This window comes from Chrysemys picta, chromosome 3 (assembly GCF_011386835.1).
Source record: "Chrysemys picta bellii isolate R12L10 chromosome 3, ASM1138683v2, whole genome shotgun sequence".
Lineage (NCBI taxonomy): Eukaryota > Metazoa > Chordata > Testudines > Emydidae > Chrysemys > Chrysemys picta.
Window position 1 is genome coordinate 131,176,477 of NC_088793.1, and position 18,338 is coordinate 131,194,814.

Genomic DNA, 18,338 nt, shown 5'->3' on the forward strand with positions numbered 1-18,338 from the left:
CTTTAATGTGCAAGAACTGTTTCTTCTTATGCTAAGTAATACAAATATAAAGTTGGAATAATTTTTACTATCTGGCAAACTTTAAAATATACCTTTTACATAGTGAGCATTACTGCCCTTCTGAATATTGTTAACATTTAAATTATATACAAAAAACTGTATTAAAAGAATGTTAAGGTTGCAAAGTCAAGCTTTCAGAAATTAGGAAATTAGGTTACCTCTGCATCCTTAATTCAGCCCTCTTGTGTATATGCATTATGACACAATCTTTAATTATGTGATCACATACTATGTTTTTGACAGGACCCTGGCCTCAATCAGTGCACAGGTTCAACAGTGCTTACTGAATGAACAGCTATTCAATGTTCCATTTTATCCTCATTATTCTTCAATGTGTAGCCCCAACACACTATTCAAACCCTGCTCTGAATACAGAATTATTAATTTCCTCATGGGTTTTTCTATGGTGCTCATCATTAGAGTATGAGTGCTCCACAAACATTAAAGAATTTATCTTCATAGTACCCCTAGGAGGAAAGGCAATATTATTCCCATTTTACAGATGGAGAATTAAGACACATTAATTAAATGTCAAAATACACATTAATTTTCAGTGCCCATTTTGAGATGCTTAGGGCCTGATTTTACAGAGAATGCATCATTTTATAACACTTAATGTGTTCAAAGCACAGTTATCATTGACTTTGTTTGCAGTTATGAGCAGTTACCATTTCTACAAATCAGAGCCCCCAGGTGTTAGACACCCAGAAAATGAGAAACTGTGTGGCACAGGCAAGGATAGAATTCAGCTGTCTAGACAATGAGATCATTCTTTCTCTTCTGTGCAATCCTCTGGCTTGCTCGCTACCCACCTTCCGACTTCTTTAACAAATGAGGCAGTGGTGCTAAGTCAACAGCCTCATTAACTGCACAGCCCTGATTCCTTCCCAGACCACCATCCATCCTGTGCACAAAATGACACAGGAGTCCTATTGAGAATTAGTGCGTTATCATGTCATTAAAGACTATGATAATGCACAAAGGGCTGAATTAAGTTTGGACAAGAGTGCTTGACTTTGCAACCTTGTAATGTTTTATTAATGTAGGGTTTTTAATGTTATTTCTTATGTTTTTTACAAACTTAAAAACTGTGGCGTATTGATGCACAGGAGACAGACTCCCTTCTTTCTCTTCCTCTGCCTGACACCACACTGGCAGATGGGAGGAGCAATTGCAGGGAAAGTCTTGCTCAGCTCCTTCAGCCCAGCACTGATGGAGATGGAATGCTTAGTCTAGATGGAATCTTCAGAGAATTTAGCTGCCAAACTCTAAGAAGTCTCTACTGAGCATGTGCAAACTGAGATTTTTCATAGGTCCATAACTTGGCCAGATTTCAGCAGATTTTCACAGGGATGGCAAAAGGCATATCTCTGACACAGGGCTGACCTCCAGCCAAGTTTCAAGTGCCTGCTCCAGAGCATGGAGTGTTAGAGCAATAAAATGTCTATAAGAAATTATTAACACAGGTAAAACAATGCATTTTCCCCTAACTTTGTGCTGAGAAACAGTGAAACTGTTTTTGCTGAAAATTTCCAAAAAAATTCAGCCTCAGGCAGACACCCATGGTTTATGGAAAATTTCAGACCAAACGGTCAAAGTTTGGCAAAGTATTTTCAGTTCCTTATAAAAGTCTTATAACGGAAAGTGCTTGGCACCTTTAACTATAGACTGTCATCTGCACTGCCTATAATATACTGCATTTTATTAGCAGCAGAGTTGTTTTCCTTAACCAGGTTAATGAATACACTTTGGTCTGTACTCCATACAGAAAGAAATTGAAGACCTCAGAGCAAGGCTGGCTGTGCTAGAAGCAAAAGATGAACAATTAAGAGGAGATATTGAAGAGCAAGACAGGCTTATTCAATCGCAGGACTGCGAGTTGACTGCCTTGCTTAGCTGTGTATCTTTGAGAGAGCTACAGGAAATAAGCAAGGCCTTAGATGACACGGTAGCATTGTCATATCAAATTCCATTTAGTTTGGATCTCCCTGAGACCCTCAAGAGGTATTTATGCATTTTAATTATTTTCCATTATACTGTATTTTCAATGACATGTTGAATCCATACTGCTGAACCATTGCATCAGTTCCATTTGTTTTCCTTCATGCTGCTCAAAGGTTACCTGACTCAGAGGAATGTATATATAAATAATAAGCCAGATAATCAAAAATATGTAGATAGAAAAAAGAAGCCTTGTGCTTGCAATATAAACTTTAAAGGGACAATGTCAGGAAAAAAATTCTTTTTTTTGGTAAAGCACTGTTTTTAATAACACCGATTATTTTCATACATCTTTCAGACTGAATAAACTTATTAGCTTCTTACTGTTACAAATTGTCTATTCGTTGCATTTTGCTCAGCTTGGACAATAAACACTTTTTGTTTATACCTGGTTCAGTTTAACATTTATCAGTACAAAATGTTTTGGATTTGCAATAGTGCTGCTTGTTGTTGTTGTTGTTATTGACATTCTGACTGTGCCTTGTGTTGTACAGATAAATGTTGAAATTGTTTTTCCAAATTCATTAATACTCAACTGCTCAAACTGAGTTTAGTAACCCTTCTTCTCCTTCCTTCCTTAGTCTTGTTCTGGTAATGGCTTTCATGAACATCCTTTCTGGGGGTTCTACCAGGGGATGACAGCATTAATTTGTGGCCACCTGCAGAGGCTGAATTAGCATCTCTCCAAGGCTTCCTTGTCACACCCTTTGCACTATTAGAACTACCCACTTTTGGGGTGGGGGTGGGGGCTGGCAAGCTGAACAAGCAACCTTAATTCTGGCATTTCCTAACATTTGAGTGCTTGACTTTTTAATCTTAACATTCTTTCAATGTAGTTTTTTGGATATAATAATACATTCATTAGCTAACCCTAACACACTTGGAATTATATAATCTGAGCAAGTTGCTTTACACATGGTCAGAGTTTCCAAGGATTGATATAGCCACTCTTTATCAATAGTAGGGCTGTCAAGCAATTAAAAAAAGTAATTGCGATTAATCGCACGATGAAAAAAATTCATCGCGATTAATCACACGATCGCACTATTAAATAATAATAAAATACAGGGCTCACTTTATATTTAGTTTTTATTACAAATATTTGCACTGTAAAAAACAAAAGAAATAGTATGTGTAATCTCTTTGTCATGAAAGTTGAACTTACAAATGTTGAATTATGTACAAAAAAAATAACTCTTCCAAAATAAAATAATGTGAAACTTTAGCGCCTACAAGTCCACTCAGTCCTACTTTAGCCAATCGCTCAGACAAACAAGTTTGGTTACATTGCAGAAGATAATTCCCGCTTCTTGTTTACAATGTCACCTGAAAGTGAGAACAGGTGTTCGCATGGCACTGTTGTAACTGGCATCACAAGATATTTACGTGCCAGATGCGCTAAAGATTCATATGTCCCTTCGTGCTTCAACCGTCATTCCAGAGGATATGCGTCCATGCTGATGACGGGTTCTGCTCGATAATTATCCAAAGCAGAGCAGACCAATGCATGCTTATTTTCAGATGCCACCAGCAGAAGGTTGATTTTCTTTTTTGGTGGGTTGGGTTCTGTAGTTTCCGCATCTGAGTGTTGCTCTTTTAAGACTTCTGAAAGTATGCTCCACAGCTCGTCCCTCTCAGATTTTGGACGGCACTTCAGATTCTTAAACCTTGGGTCGAGTGCTGTAGCTATTTTTGGAAATCTCACATTGGTATTTTCTTTGCATTTTGTCAAATCTGCAGTGACAGTGTTCGTAAATCAAACAACGTGCTGGGTCATCATCAGAGACAGCTATAACATGAAATATATGGCAGAATGTGGATAAAACAGAACAGGGGACATACAGTTCTCCCTCAGAGAGTTCAGACACAAATTTAATTAACGCACTATTTTTTTAACAAACATCATCATCATGGAAGCATGTTCTCCGGAATGGTGGCAGAAGTATGAAGGGGCATATGAATGTTTAGCATATCTGGCACGTAAATACCTTGCAACACCAGCTACAAAAGTGCCATGCGAACACCTGTTCTCACTTTCAGGTGACATTGTAAATAAGAAGCAGGCAGCAGTATCTCCCGCAAATATAAACAAACTTATTTGTCTTAGCGATTGGCTGAACAAGAAGTAGGACTGAGTGGACTTGTAAGCTTTAAAGTTTTATGTTGTTTTGTTTTTGAGTGCAGTTATGTAACAAAAAAATCTACATTTGTAAGTTATACTTTCACAATAGAGATTGCACTACAGTGCTTGTATGAAGTGAATTGAAAAATACTATTTCTTTTGTTATTTTTACAGTGCAAATATTTGTAATAGGAATAATAAGTGAGTACTGTACACTTTGTATTCTGTGTTGTAACAGAAATCAATATATTTGAAAATGTAGAAAACATCCAAAAATATTTAATACATTTCAATTGGTATCCTATTGTTTAACAGTGGGATTAATCGCGATTCATTTTTTTAATCTCAGTTAATTTTTTTGAGTTAATCATGTGAGTTAACTGCGATTAATCGACAGCCCTAATCAGTAGATATTTTTACAAGACCTTGCTTCTTTATCTATTATTTAAAATTCTTCCCCTTTTTTTGTTTTGATCAAAGACACATTTACAAAAAGCATTTCATTCCCTCAGCTATTAATGAATCATCATCAGTTTCAACATGCTCCTTATTTACTAGCACATACACTTTCTCCCCTGCACTGGCAATGTGGTAAGTATAATTTATTCCTTGCGTGCTCAAAATATGTGCTAGGCACCATACGGACAAAGATTAAAAAGATATGCTTGCTTCCAACCTAAATAGAGAGACATTCTGAGTGATAGGAACAAACAATGGAGAAGGAAGAAAGGTGCATCTTGGGATGCATAATTTTGTTAGGTGTACAGCCTGGTGGCTTCTCTAAATGTATATACAGGAGTATAGACATATTGGGTCACATTTTCAAACGTGCCCAAGTCCCATTTACAAAAGTGACTTGAGTCACTTCAGAGCCTAATATTAATGGGACTTAAGCTCCTAAGTCTCTTTTGAAAATGTTACCCGCTGTCTTTATATGCCAGTAGGACCTTAGAAAAGAATCCTGCTTATCATAACTTTATTTTCTAAATCAGGGGTTGGCAACCTTTCAGAAGTGGTGTGCCGAGTCTTCATTTATTCACTCTGATTTAAGGTTTCGCGTGCCAGTAATACATTGTAACATTTTTAGAAGGTCTCTTTCTATAAGTCTATAATATATAACTAAACTATTGTTGTATGTAAAGTAAATAAGGTTTTTAAAATGTTTAAGAAGTTTCATTTAAAACTAAATTAAAATGCGGAGCTCCCCAGAGGCCAGAACCCAGGTAGTGTGAGAGCCACTGAAAATCAGCTTGCGTGCCGCCTTTGGCACCCGTGCCATAGGTTGCCTACCCCTGTTCTCAGTGATCACCTATATACATTTTTATCTTCTCCTTCCTTTTTACCCTTCAAATTTACTGGGTTCGTTTTGGTTTTATTAATATTAATGAGGTGTTGCTGTTTGTATGTGCTAATTTATTTTAAAAATTGTCAGAAGAATGTCCAAAGAAAGATTCATCTCCGAAATTTTAGTCTAGAATGTGACCAATGGTAACTTGAATTATTTTGTTGTTCTGTAGCTCCTGTGCCTGTTTTTATTCTGTGTGAAAATTTGTCTCTACTGTCTTGCAGTTTGGTGGGCTAGCAGTTGCCAGAGACCATGCTTTGATTCCAGTACCTTCTGTTATTTTTGGATTTGGTTACAGGAGCATATTCAATCTTCTTTTTCTTCTTTCTTACATTGTCAATAAGTGATTTTAATTGTACTTGACATGTTCTATCTTGAAAATTCTTTAAAAACGTATACACTAAATAATTGCAGATTGTTATACCACTATATGAGTAAGTAGGGACTCTTGCAATGGCATCTCATGGTACCAGCATCATAAATAATGTTTCTGCTTTAGGGAAAAAATGTGTGTGGGGAACATCATTAGTAATGGGCTCAGTTAACTTGCTGCTGTATACCTTCTCTGTCATGGTTTCTTTTTCCCTCCTGTTCCCTCTTGAAAACAATGTGGTTTTTTTTACCTAATTTAGATTATAAGATTTTGGGGACAGGAACTTGTCAGATTTCGTGTCAACAAAGATCATGCAGACATATGGTACTACATAAATAAGAATAATGGATTCAAATCCTGCACTCACCCCTTTGCTCAAATCATGTTCTGTGTGCTGGCACCTCTGTGTGGCTTGAGTGGGAATGCAATCTCCTCTCCAAGTTACTTTACTGCTGAGGTTCTCTCTGGCTTAAGTAGCCTTTGCTCCAGCTGTTCCCCACAGTCCTCCCTCAGTGTAAAGGAAGGCGAATTTGCACTGATTTGCCATACCTGCCCTGTCTCTTTTCTGTCCCAAAACCATGTGCTATGTTGGATTGCAGAAATCATCTGCAGAGGTGTGCTGTATGGTGTGCAGGTATTGCAGACTCCCAGCATGGGCTCCCTGCTGCTTCCACAGGAGAACCTTGCTGGTTCTGCTGTATTCAAGGCTTTCTGTGTCCCGAGGGGTCGGGAGGGATATGTTCCTATAATAAATGCAGTTCGTTCATCATAATAGGTACATTTTCAATCTTCTAGGTTGTGCCAAATGATTGGTGTTTTTCTTTAAGACTATGAAGTCACTCATATCCAAGGTCACAATGATCTATACCTGGTCCAGTAAATGCTCTGTTGCCCCTTTGTAATGTATTAAAAAAAGCTACAACTGTAAAATAGTGCAACTGGCATAAATATTAATTTAAGGCTGCTTGTACATATTTGAAATTATATGTGCCTGAAAAAGTCCTTCACTTTTAGTCAACTTATTCTGAATTGACATTCCTTGGGGAAGATATTTGCATGTCAGTTAACAGGTTAAAATACCCAGTGAAAATTAGCAGAGTTTAGTAGACTGTTGTTCAGTTTTGAGTTTGTAACCGTTGAGGTTCTTTATTCCTAATGTGAAAGAGATTTAGCTGGTAATGTGGATTTTTTTATGAAGCATAAAAAAATATTTCAAATTCTTTTAAAGATAGTTCAGCGCTATTTGTATGATCAATGAATCAAACTTCAGCCACTTATTTTTATTCAAATGAATCTGTGCCTATGAACTACAGTGCTAACGCTTACAGCTGAGCCTCATTCAGCACTGATGGGTTTGAAGGCCAGCTGGCTGGGTACTAGGTTGCAGATATTGTGTATCTGTTCTAATAACTGCATCATGCCAGCCAGTAAAGTGTTGCTGTAAAGTGCCCTTTCCTTATTTATTTTATCCATAAATCACATTCAGCAATAGAATAATGCAAGCTGCTGTCAAGTATCCCTTAAAACAATGTGTAGTGTAATTAAATTCATTCAGCAACTCACAATTGACTGTAAAAATAAAATTTATTTTCCTTTCCTTTGGTCTAAATGTTATTAATTATACAATAGGAACATAATAAAGCAAACTTTGGAGAACAAGGAAAAAACTCTTAGAGGGAGACTAATTGCACAAATATTTTTGTGCAAAAGCTAGAGTACAAAGTATTTAATGTCTATTTATTGTAATGTGGATTGAGTGTTGTTCCAAGATAATCAATTTTCTTTTCAAACATTCTTTTCAAGCTTACTAATGCACCTTTGTTTTTTCTTGTTCATCTTTTCTATGTGGTGGGTTATTTGAAAACAAAGGCTTTACAGTATATAACTGTAATACTTAGCACTTACATTGCTCTTTTCATGCTCAAAGCATTTTATATACACTACTTTGGGCCCTATCTCGGGGGACGGGGGGGAATGCTATGCTAAAACATGGGCACCTGATGTGACTTCAAATATGTTAGCTTGCATCTTGATGATGCTTTCAGTTGTGTTAAGCTGTTTTGATTGAGCTAACATGATTGAAAAACATGGCCTTTTTGGCCAATAAGCCAGGGCCCCAAACTACTCTGTATAACAACTTTGTGAGGGGCCTAAGTATTGCTATCTATATTTTACTTATGAGGAAATTGAAGTACAAAGAGGCAAGTCACTTGCCCAATGTCATACAGTGAGGCTGCGGCAGAGCTAGGATTGGAACACAGGAGTTCTCAGCTCCACACTTCACAACATACTTCTTTCTCATCTCAAGGAGACGTTTTGGAAATAGTCAAAGAAAGATGGGTCTGTGTTTTGAAGCTCTTTGAATACCTTGTGATGGGACACAGAGGGGATACTGTCAATTTAAAAACTATATGTTGTAAACAAAAAAAAAATTCTTTATGTAACTTATAATCACAGATTAAGTGAAAGAATTTTAAATATTCAGTTCATTTGACACCGTACTCTTCGTTTACTTTGTTGGGCAATGAAAATCAAGGAAGTCTGTTTCACTTTTGTTTTGTGTTCTGTTTCACAATTTGATTTAGTATTTTGCCTCACATGATTTTACCCACATCTACGGGTGAGACTGGGCATGTGACTCTGTAGCACATTGTCCCCAGAATGGATTTCACCGCACTGACTGTCTGTCTGTGAAGCTGAATGCCAGTCAAGACAGAAATTCAATTAAATATCCTTCAACACACTTGAAACACTCTGCCTTCCTTTCCACCCTTGCCACATGCCAAACGCTAATTGGTAGAAATTAGTTCCACAGTGTGTGTGTGTGTGATCTTTTGAAGATACGGAAATTCTCTGTTCTCTGGATTAGTTATTGCAATACTGACGTGGCCAGGGGCTCAAGGAACTGAACTTGAAGTTTAGTTTAACCAGTCCACTCTGCTGTAATGTTGCCTGGGGCTTATCTGACAAAGATTAATTCAAAGTGAAGTGCAAATGCTCAGAGGATGAAAACGTTATTAGTTGGAATATTGTTGAACCATTCAGCAATCTCAGTTGAGGACAAAACCGGATTGAGTCAAAGGATCTTGTTTTTTAGAAAGATTGATTTATTTGAGAAAGGAGGGAGAGGAGAAGAAAGAAAAACATGGTTGCTCAATATGTTTAACAATATGAAAAATAGATTTGCCATTCAGACTGCACTGTACATACATATGGTATCATTAGGGGATTCTGCTGTACACACAGTTTGTTTTACAGCAGAAAACTTGTTGACCTGTTGGTTCAGTTAGCAGGGCACATGGAAGGCAGCCAGGAAATCTGGCTTCAGTCATATCTGGTCGCATCTGCATTTAAGCCAAAATGTCAGTTTTAAAGAGCTGTAGTTATGGAGAATGTAGAGTTAACTATACCTTACCATTTTGAAAGGATTTCTGTTTGTCAGATAATATGCTGCACATGTTGTAGGTTTTTCTAGTGTTATCTTTTCCCTGGTATTTCTGTAAATATATATGTATATAAAAACACTCTATGCTTTTTGGGCTTATTGATCTACTTATTCACCCTGTGTGGAGGTAAAGGCAGTATGTATGGGAGGTGCAAGTGTGAGGAGTGGGATAGAAGTGCAGCTCTGTAGCAGCAATCAGTTTCTGCGGCAGGAGATAAGGCATGTACCAGTGTTTTTGTTTGTTTGGAGAGGTCTGTGCATGGAAGGGCAAGAAGATGGTAGTCGTTACAAACCAAACTGTTCATGACATCTTACAGTTGCCTGCTCTGGAGTCTTGCAGTCTCACCTGACCTTGCCACCCTTGCATTTTTACCCAATAGTTAGGAAGTTATATCCATTATATTTGGACACAAACGGAATAATCTAAAGATATATTTTTATTCTTTCTACATATTTTCAAGAGAGGCTCTTTCGCCTTTATGGAACAAACCATGGAGACTAGATGGACTAGAAGACAGCTAAGCAAATTGAAGCTTTATCCATTTTTAACCCACCTCATCCCCATGATTAGTTACATAATAGCATTTGGGGGTCTGTTGACTAATATATGCTGGCTAGCATTGTCTGTCTGTCTGTCTCTCTCTCTCAAAGTAATAGTATATATTATCTGATATATATATATATTAGTATGCATTAATCACAAATAGCATTGAGCACAAATATTATAGCAGTTAAATAACCTAAATTGGCCTATACCTTTACTTATAATCCTGTTCTCTGATGCTAAGTATCCCATAGTACCATGCGTGAGCTAAAGTAAGCTTTGGCTTAAGTAGATAAGAAAGTTGTCAGGATCAGGACATATGATTATTTTACCATATCAGCTGGTAGGGGAGGACAAGACGAATGATTGTTCTACCCTAGTACAAACCTGGGATTTGCCTTCATGCCCCTTGATATTTGAAATGTATTTGTTCAGAACAAGAGATAAGGGGTACACCACGGTACCAGGAAAACAAGGTAGAAAGCTGGTTGGTTAATGTAGTTTCAGATAATGTATACAGTACCTTGTAATTGTAAACAGGTTGGGTATAAAAAGAGGCTTTAGGTGTGTAACTTTGGGAGCACACCTTCTGTGTAAGGTGAATGTAATATTTCCGCATAAAACAGCTTCCTGGAGACTGGGGGAGGGATATCTCAGTGGTTTGAGCATTGGCCTGCTAAACCCAGGGTTGTGAGTTCAATCCTTGAGGGGGGGGCCACTTGAGGGATCTGGGGCAAAAATCAGCCCTGCTAGTGAAGGCAGGGGGCTGGACTTCAGTTCTATGAGATAGGTATATCCCCATATATAGAACCTTTTTCCTGTCCTATATTATCATTGGCTTATAGCTATAAACCTGAATGACCTTGGTTATTTGGTCTTTTGAATATATTTCATAAAGAACCAAAGTTCAAAGCAATTGACTGTACAATTTATAAATAGGTCCCAGTCAGCAGTCTTTATCCTGCCAATGCAGATAAAGGAAGTTTTGTGTTTTATTGTGTGGGTGTTCTTCAGATGAGACCTTAAACTGAGGTCGTCTCTGCTATCTGTGAACATTAAAGATTCTATGGCACTTTCTTAAGAGTAGGGATCTGTCCCAGTATCCTTGACCAAAATAGCCTCATTCCCCCAACTGTTGTGTGGCTGCCTAGCTGCCACTTGCCTTCCCAGAGGTGGCTGCATTTCAGTGGTGCTGTTTGTATATAGCTAAATCCTGAGGTCCTTGTTCATTTCCCTTGTTCTTGCAGTGTGAGAGAGGTTGAATAGATGTTTCTGACCACTTTCTGTGTACCATTCATTATTCTGTACCCCTTTATTATATCCCCACTTAGTTATTTCCTCTCTTTTCAGCCTCTCTCTGCAACAGTTTATTAGAAGTCCAAGCAAAGGAGCCACAATAAAGAGTGTAGAGGGGCTGTCAATTAGTAAGTCTTTTGATACTGTCTCACGTGGCCTTCTCTTAAGCAAACTAGGGAAATATGGCCTAGATGAACCGTACTCAGTTATCAGTGGATCACGGTCAAGCTCAAAGGACATATTAAGTGGGGTCCTGCAGGGATCTGTCCTTGGTCCGGTTCTATTCAATATATTTTATAAATGATTTGGATAATGGCACAGAGAGTACACTTACTAAGTTTGTGGATACCAAGCTGGGAGGGGTAGCAAGTGCTTTAGAGGACAGGATTAGAATTTAAAATTATCTTGACAAGCTGGAGAACATGGTCTGAAATAAATAGGATGGAATTCAATAAGAACAAGTGCAAAGTACTGCACTGAGGAAGGAATAACCAATTGTACAAATACAAAATGGGAAATGACTGCCTAGGAAGAAGTATTGCAGAAAATGATCTGGGGGTTAGAGTGGATTACTATCACAAAAAAATTGAACATCATTCTAGTATGTATTAGCAAGGGTGTTGTAAGCAAGACACAAGAAGTAATTCTTCCCCTCTACTCAGCACTAATAAGGCCTCAACTGGAGTAATGTGTCCAGCTCTAGGCACCACATTTTGGGAAGGATGTGGACAAATTGGAGAAAGTCCAGAAGAGAGCAACAAAACGATTAAAGGTCTAGAAAATGTGACTTATGAGGAAAAATTGAAAAAAATGGGGTTGTTTAGTCTGGAGATGAGAAGACTGAGGGGTGACACAACAGTCTTTAAGTATGTGAAATGTTGTTAGAAAGAGGAGGGTGAAAAATTGTTTTCCTTATCCACTGAGGAAAGGACAAGAATTAATGGGCTTAAATTGCATCGAGGGAGATTTAGGTTAGATATTGGAAAAAACTTCCTGTCAGTGTAGTTAAGGATTGAAACAAATTACCTAGGGAGGTTGTGGAATCTCCATCATTGGAGGTTTTTAAGACCAGGTTAGACAAACACCTGTTGGGGTTGGTCTAGATCAGTGTTTCTCAATGACCGGTCCATTGACTGGCGCCAGTCCCTGAGATCTCCATGACACAGTTTAGGGAGGCAGCAGGCTGCTCCTTGGTATCAAAAAGTTTGAAAAACATTAGTTTTGATAATACTTCATCCTACTGATTGTAGGAGCGTGGACTAGATGATCTATTGAGGGTCCCTTCCAATCCTACATTTCTGTGATTCTGTGTCTGAGAAAGCAAAGGAATTTGTCAGTCCTCCCCTCCAAATGAGGAGAATTAGGCTGAGGCAGATGTACCTGGGCAGCAAGTACCATTTCATAGCAGCCACTGCAGCTAACGATAATCACCCACTGATCTAAGGCATCATGGAAGTGAAGAAGAGCTCGCTCTTAGTGTAAAATTGATGTTCTTTCCCAGTCTCTCACATGGCCTGATTAATTTAGCTGTGTGTGTGAAAGCCTGCAGGGGTGGGAGACAGTATTCACCCATTTAATGTATGGGCAGACTGCAGAGTTGCTCTCCCTCTTGCTGCTCTCTCTGTCGGTCATTCTTATCCCCTATCTGGGAGTTTGGGGCCATTGGATCTGCATAAATAAGGATCCAACTGCTCCTCTCTTGTCCAACCCCAAAGGACCCACTTGTGCTCACCTTTATGAATGCCCATGCCTCCCTCCCTAAGCTTCAGAGCCCAATGTCCAGTCTGAGCTCCAACTTCAAAGTGCTGTCTACACAGCTGATTTTAGAGAGCTGGCTTGAGCCCCGGTAGTCCGAGTCTATCAGCCTGGACTGGGAGCCTGACTTCCTCTGGCTGTGTAGACATGTCTTTTGTGGCCAGCACTGAATTCCTCCATGGCATGAGGTGGGTGCAGAGGTCACCTTTCATGATTGCTCTGTTTGTGTTTCCCTGTCCAGTGCCCACTCCTCATGGAGACTGTTGCAGAGGTTAAGTGGCATAGAGGGCTTTATGATGGGTCCCTTCGCACTAGTGTGATTTCACCTTTAAAGCTTAGCACAAGGCTATAAAATGTTCTCTGTCGGGGTGTGTATGTGTGTGTGTCAGTTAGTCTAAATTATGTGAAATGAGCCTAATTATTAATATTATGGTGTTCTTAAAATACAAATATTTTATTCTATCCTGTTTGGTTTGCTGTAACTCCCTGTACAGTGCTCTGTCTACTTTCTTCTTCATGTTAAGGTTCACAAGTGTGTTCAGTGGGTACTTCAGCCTGCGTGCAGCTTTGGAGTAAACCAGACCTGTCAGTCGCTGGTAGCAGGGGAATGTCCTGCTCCCATGGTAGCCTGCAGCTCAACCAGCCCTTCCAGTGAAGAATTTTTCTGAGGGAAATTCCAAGCTTTATTTCAAATGTCTTGAATAACAGTTTGACTCAATGATATGTCTGTGTAATTCTCAGATGCATCCAAAAGGCTGCATTTGCCTTTTGGGGAGACTGTCTCATCTCCTCTCCCCTTCCGCCCTAAGGTATTTACAGGAGCTTGCACCCCCACAAGCTTTTGGGAGAAAGCTAGGCTGACAAAAGCCAGAGGCAAAAGTAAGGGCCTGTGTCTTTTGCCTCATCACCTCATTGAATGTCTTGTTGAGAGGCTCGGTTGGCTCTGCAGGCAGAGAACAGTTTCTTTCACAGCCTAATCCTGGCAGGGTTGCTTGGGGCCTACTCTTTGGGCAGAAAAGGAATCAGGCAGATTTGGAAAAACTGGCTCCAGGGACAAGTAGTTCCCTCTCTTCCTTCTGTGTCAGGAGAATGACTGCAGAAGAAAGATTGTGCCTAAGTCCCTAGAGGCCACACCAGCAGCCATGCTTGTGACAGTGGAACCCAGCAGCCTCCCCTCAGGTGACCGAGGCTGTGGATGGAGATAATCAGACACAGTACGGATGCTGCCAATTCTGGAAGTCACAGTAAGGGGTCCTTTGGGCCCAGCTCCCTCCCACTGCCCCTTCCATGGACCACAGACTTTTTCTGGTCATGACAGTCAAAATGTCTGATGAGGTTTTCATAATAAATTAGGAGGAACATGATCATCCTGATCCGAGAGAGAAAATTGACTTCCTTGTCCTCAGCAGAGCAATTTTTGTATCTCTATGTGCCCTGGCCAGATGAGCATCAAGACTTACATGTCAGAAATTGGACTAGGCAGAATGTAATTTGCACCCAGTAATATCCTCACTCATTGCAAGTCAACTTGATGGCCTGGAGATTGGCCTCTTTGCATCTGTAAACAGCAGTAGTGTGCTGTGTGGCCTCTCCATGTGTCATGACCTGGGATGTGAGATAGTGAATGACCTCTCATAAAGCTGGGCATTATCTCTGCTATATGCCATATCCTCTTTTCCACTGCTCTCTAGAACCATGCAAAAGATAGGAAGGAGAGAGAGCAGCATTGATACTGTTTGCTTTTCTGGCTGAAGAGGCTGTGTGGGTCTTATGGCTGATGAACCTAGCATTGATCTTCCAGGTGACTCTCTTTAGCAGAGGTCTGCTGTTGCAAAAAACAGTCTATCTAGGATCAGGTTCAATATGGCTATTTAGATTAAATGGTTATCACTTTTGTGGATCCCAAACAGAAGTCACCAGATAGAACTTATTCTGATGACTGGTGCAAAGTCCATAGTTTAACCACTTGTTAAACAAATGAAACCTAACCTAGCTTTGATTTCCTCCAGGAGAATTTTATTGTGTGTGTATAAGAGTGTCCAAACAAAAAGGTCAGGTCTCTGTTATCAGCATGTTCAAGAAAAGGAAGTTTTATACAAATTTGAACATTTAAATGTTTCCTGGGGGCAAAAATACTTCCTGCCCCACAAGGCCATAGAGAATGACCTCAGAATCTTATTCTACTCTTTTCAGTACTATATAGATTGAATTCCTGCAGGAGGCGGTGTTATGCTTCCTATCCATTGGAGTAGATCTCCCCATAGTTATTGTCTCCAATCAGATGAGCTTTGAAGTTGTGAATTTTCTCCGATGAGACCTAGTGTTTTACTTTTAATTCAGATAGGTAGTTCTCATGGGATTCATTCCCAAAGAAAATTGAAGAACTAAAGTGAACTAAACTAAATATTTTTCATTCTGTTAAGCATCAAACTGTAGTTCTTAGAAAAAGTGACAATCTAAGGGTACAAAAATCATGTCTTCTGCATTAAGATCTGATAGGCAACCACACGGCCATCAATTCATAAATTCACCAAAATTGTACATATTGGATCAATCTTCAGCCAGTACTGTTTTTTGGCAGAAGTCTTCTTCATCTTGTAGTGCCAAGAGAAAATGCAGGATATATAATATACCTCATTTTGTATGTCCATATTTAAGGGTAATCCTGTTTCCCACCGAGGAGACACATTGCTGTGAAAATCACATTGTAATGGATCTGTGGACATTAGCAAAAAGAAGAATAGTAACATCTATCAGTGCTTACCTGAAATTATCTTTCTTTGAGTAATAAGATCCATCTAGCCTACCCTTCAGACAAGCTGATAATACTGAAGAAAGATGGAAATTGACATCTAGACATTTGAGTTTATTTTGTGAGGGGGAATTTCCCAGGCTCTGTGTTAGAAGAAATTGTTTTGCGTTTTCATCTAACTATATTTAACACAATCTGTAATTTGGGAAAGTAAATTTGAGTTATCCCAGTTGTGGAAGTTGTCTTAATTTGAAGGAATTTCAGGGGGTGGGGCATTTCCCTTCTGCCATGACTGATGGTTCTGGTTCTGCCTTCAAGCTGCAAGCAGGCTGACCTACCCATGCTAATGGATCTGTGGGCCTTATTACTCAAAGAAACAGAATTTCCAGGTAAATAGAGAGATTTTTTTCTAATTTCTCTCACACACTCAGTCCTGGCTATTTGTGTGTCTAGTCTTAAGTGTCCTTTTATTTAGTATAGCTTTGTCACAATGTAAAAGTTGTCTTTTTACCTGTCCTCAGAGCATTCTGAGATGCTTTCATAGAGGGAATTATAAGAGTGTGAGGGAATTATTGATTGCTTGATTGATTTATATTGTAGAGTCTGCTGAAGGACAAGAAACATCTCTGCATTTCTGACTTCTAAATAGAATTTTGCTATATTTCCCCCTTGATGTAGGCTGCAACATATGGTTACCCTTGAGTGTTGTTTTTGACTTCTTTCATTAAGAGTTGGACAAAGGCTTTTTTGAAAGTCAGCACTTTCAACTTGCCATTAGAAGTGACAATACAAAGACTTTCATAGAGTCTGATCTGTGAATTTTCATCTTTTGAACAAGTCAAAACACTTTTTTTCCTGGGAATCAGAAAAGTGGCAGTGATGGGGAAGTTGAGCTTGTTGTTATAATGTGTTCACTTTTCAAACCTCTAAGAAATTGTAGTTCTTCAATATCTCATTCTAAACTTCATATCTGGTAGGGAAGTCTAGATGCACTGACTTGTGGATTATTGGTCTCGAGTGGCTACCATAATGGCATGAGCACAAAGTGGTCTTAAAAATAATCTCAGGCATTTTTACAAAAATCAGAAATTTAATTCTTTCAAATTCTGAAGTTGTGCTTAATTTTTCTGTTTCAGATCTTGAAATGATAGAATTTGAAGGAAAGTTTCATACATATATTATGGTGAAATGCTTTCATACATTAAAAGCTTTAGTATATTCCAAATTGTTTATTAAACAAATGTTTTATATCTTTTTGGGGCGAGGGATTCTCTAAAGGGTTGTTTTGAATTCAAGTTGTCCATTGCACATAATCTGAATACCATACCAAATTCAGATCTGTTGTGTACTACTTGATTCTGCTGAGTGCAGTGGAGATGCACTCGCATCTGGTATGAATTTGGCCTTAAGGCTATGTTTTCATATGGGCTGAGGATTGGTCCATCCTGTTTGCAGTTGAAATTTGTTCCTGCAAAATCTGTCTACATTTTTGAGCTGTCAAAATGAATTGTAGGTGCAAAGATGAGTAGTTTTAGTTCTACCTGATTTACACTCAGAGTTGGATTGCAGGTACAAATTTTGTTTGTCCAGTTTGTACCTGCAAAAAGGACACCGCTCTTTTAGAAATTGACCCCATAATGTATATACGCTGTGAGGTATATGAGAAAGTGAAAGATGATTCATGGCTTGCATAAGGGACGAGTCCTCGATTCAACAGTTTCACTTTTCACTTTATTGCAAATTGAATATAGACCTGGTTGTCAGATTAGGTGACCTTTAACAGATTACTGTTACTGCTAAACATTTATATTATAGTAATTCCCAAAGGCCCTACTGAAGATCCGGGCCTCCTTGTGCTCATTGTAGAACAAACACAGAAAAAGAGACAGTGACTTCTCCGGAGAGTTTACAATCTAAAAGACTCAAGAACAGAGGATAGGGATATAATATTCGAGCAAATGAACCCGGTAATGCTTGGCATAATTTTGTTATGTTGTGGGTGGTTTTGTTTTGTTTTATTTTAAGCAGGGGTCGGGTGAGTGGAATAGAAGGAAATAGAATGAACTTTTAGGTGAAGGTGGTGGTACAACGATGGATACTTCCTGCTATGAAGTAGTATTGTGTCTTTCAGTCCTTACAGGATCAAGGTGGAAACAAATTCACAAAGGGCCTGTCTTCACTGCATTGTTAGCTTGAGGTACAGCTCAGGTTTTGCCCCACACTGACTCCTGTCCATCCACTAAAATCTCTAGCTCCAGTTAACTGGTGCTTGAAGGTTGAGCTAGCTGGCCTGTCCGGAGGGAGGCATCTGGAGCACTAGTGCTGCTTGAGCTAGTAATGCTGTGAGAATGCAGCAGCTCAAGTTACAACAGCTCATTAACTGCTAACTCATTCGCTGTGCTGCTAATCATATCACTTTTGTTTTCACACACACACAGATTGTTTTGCAGTGTGGTCACTCACTGGAGTGTGCTAACTCAGGGCTTGTCTACACTGGCACGTTACAGCGCTGCAACTTTCTCACTCAGGGGTGTGAAAAAACACCCCCCTGAGTGCAGCAAGTTTCAGCGCTGTAAAGCGGCTGTGTAGACAGTGCACCAGCGCTGGTAGCTACGCCCCTCGTGGAGGTGTGTTGTTGTTTTTTT

At 39.1% G+C, this 18,338-nt stretch overlaps 1 protein-coding gene across 1 annotated transcript in view; it reads left to right on the forward strand.

Moving 5' to 3' along the window:
• Positions 1–18,338, forward strand: part of DISC1 (DISC1 scaffold protein) — a 352,017-nt gene that overhangs the window by 100,690 nt on the left and 232,989 nt on the right. The window contains 1 exon segment of the mRNA XM_065588994.1: positions 1,829–2,064. Coding sequence (XP_065445066.1) covers positions 1,829–2,064 — 236 coding nt within the window.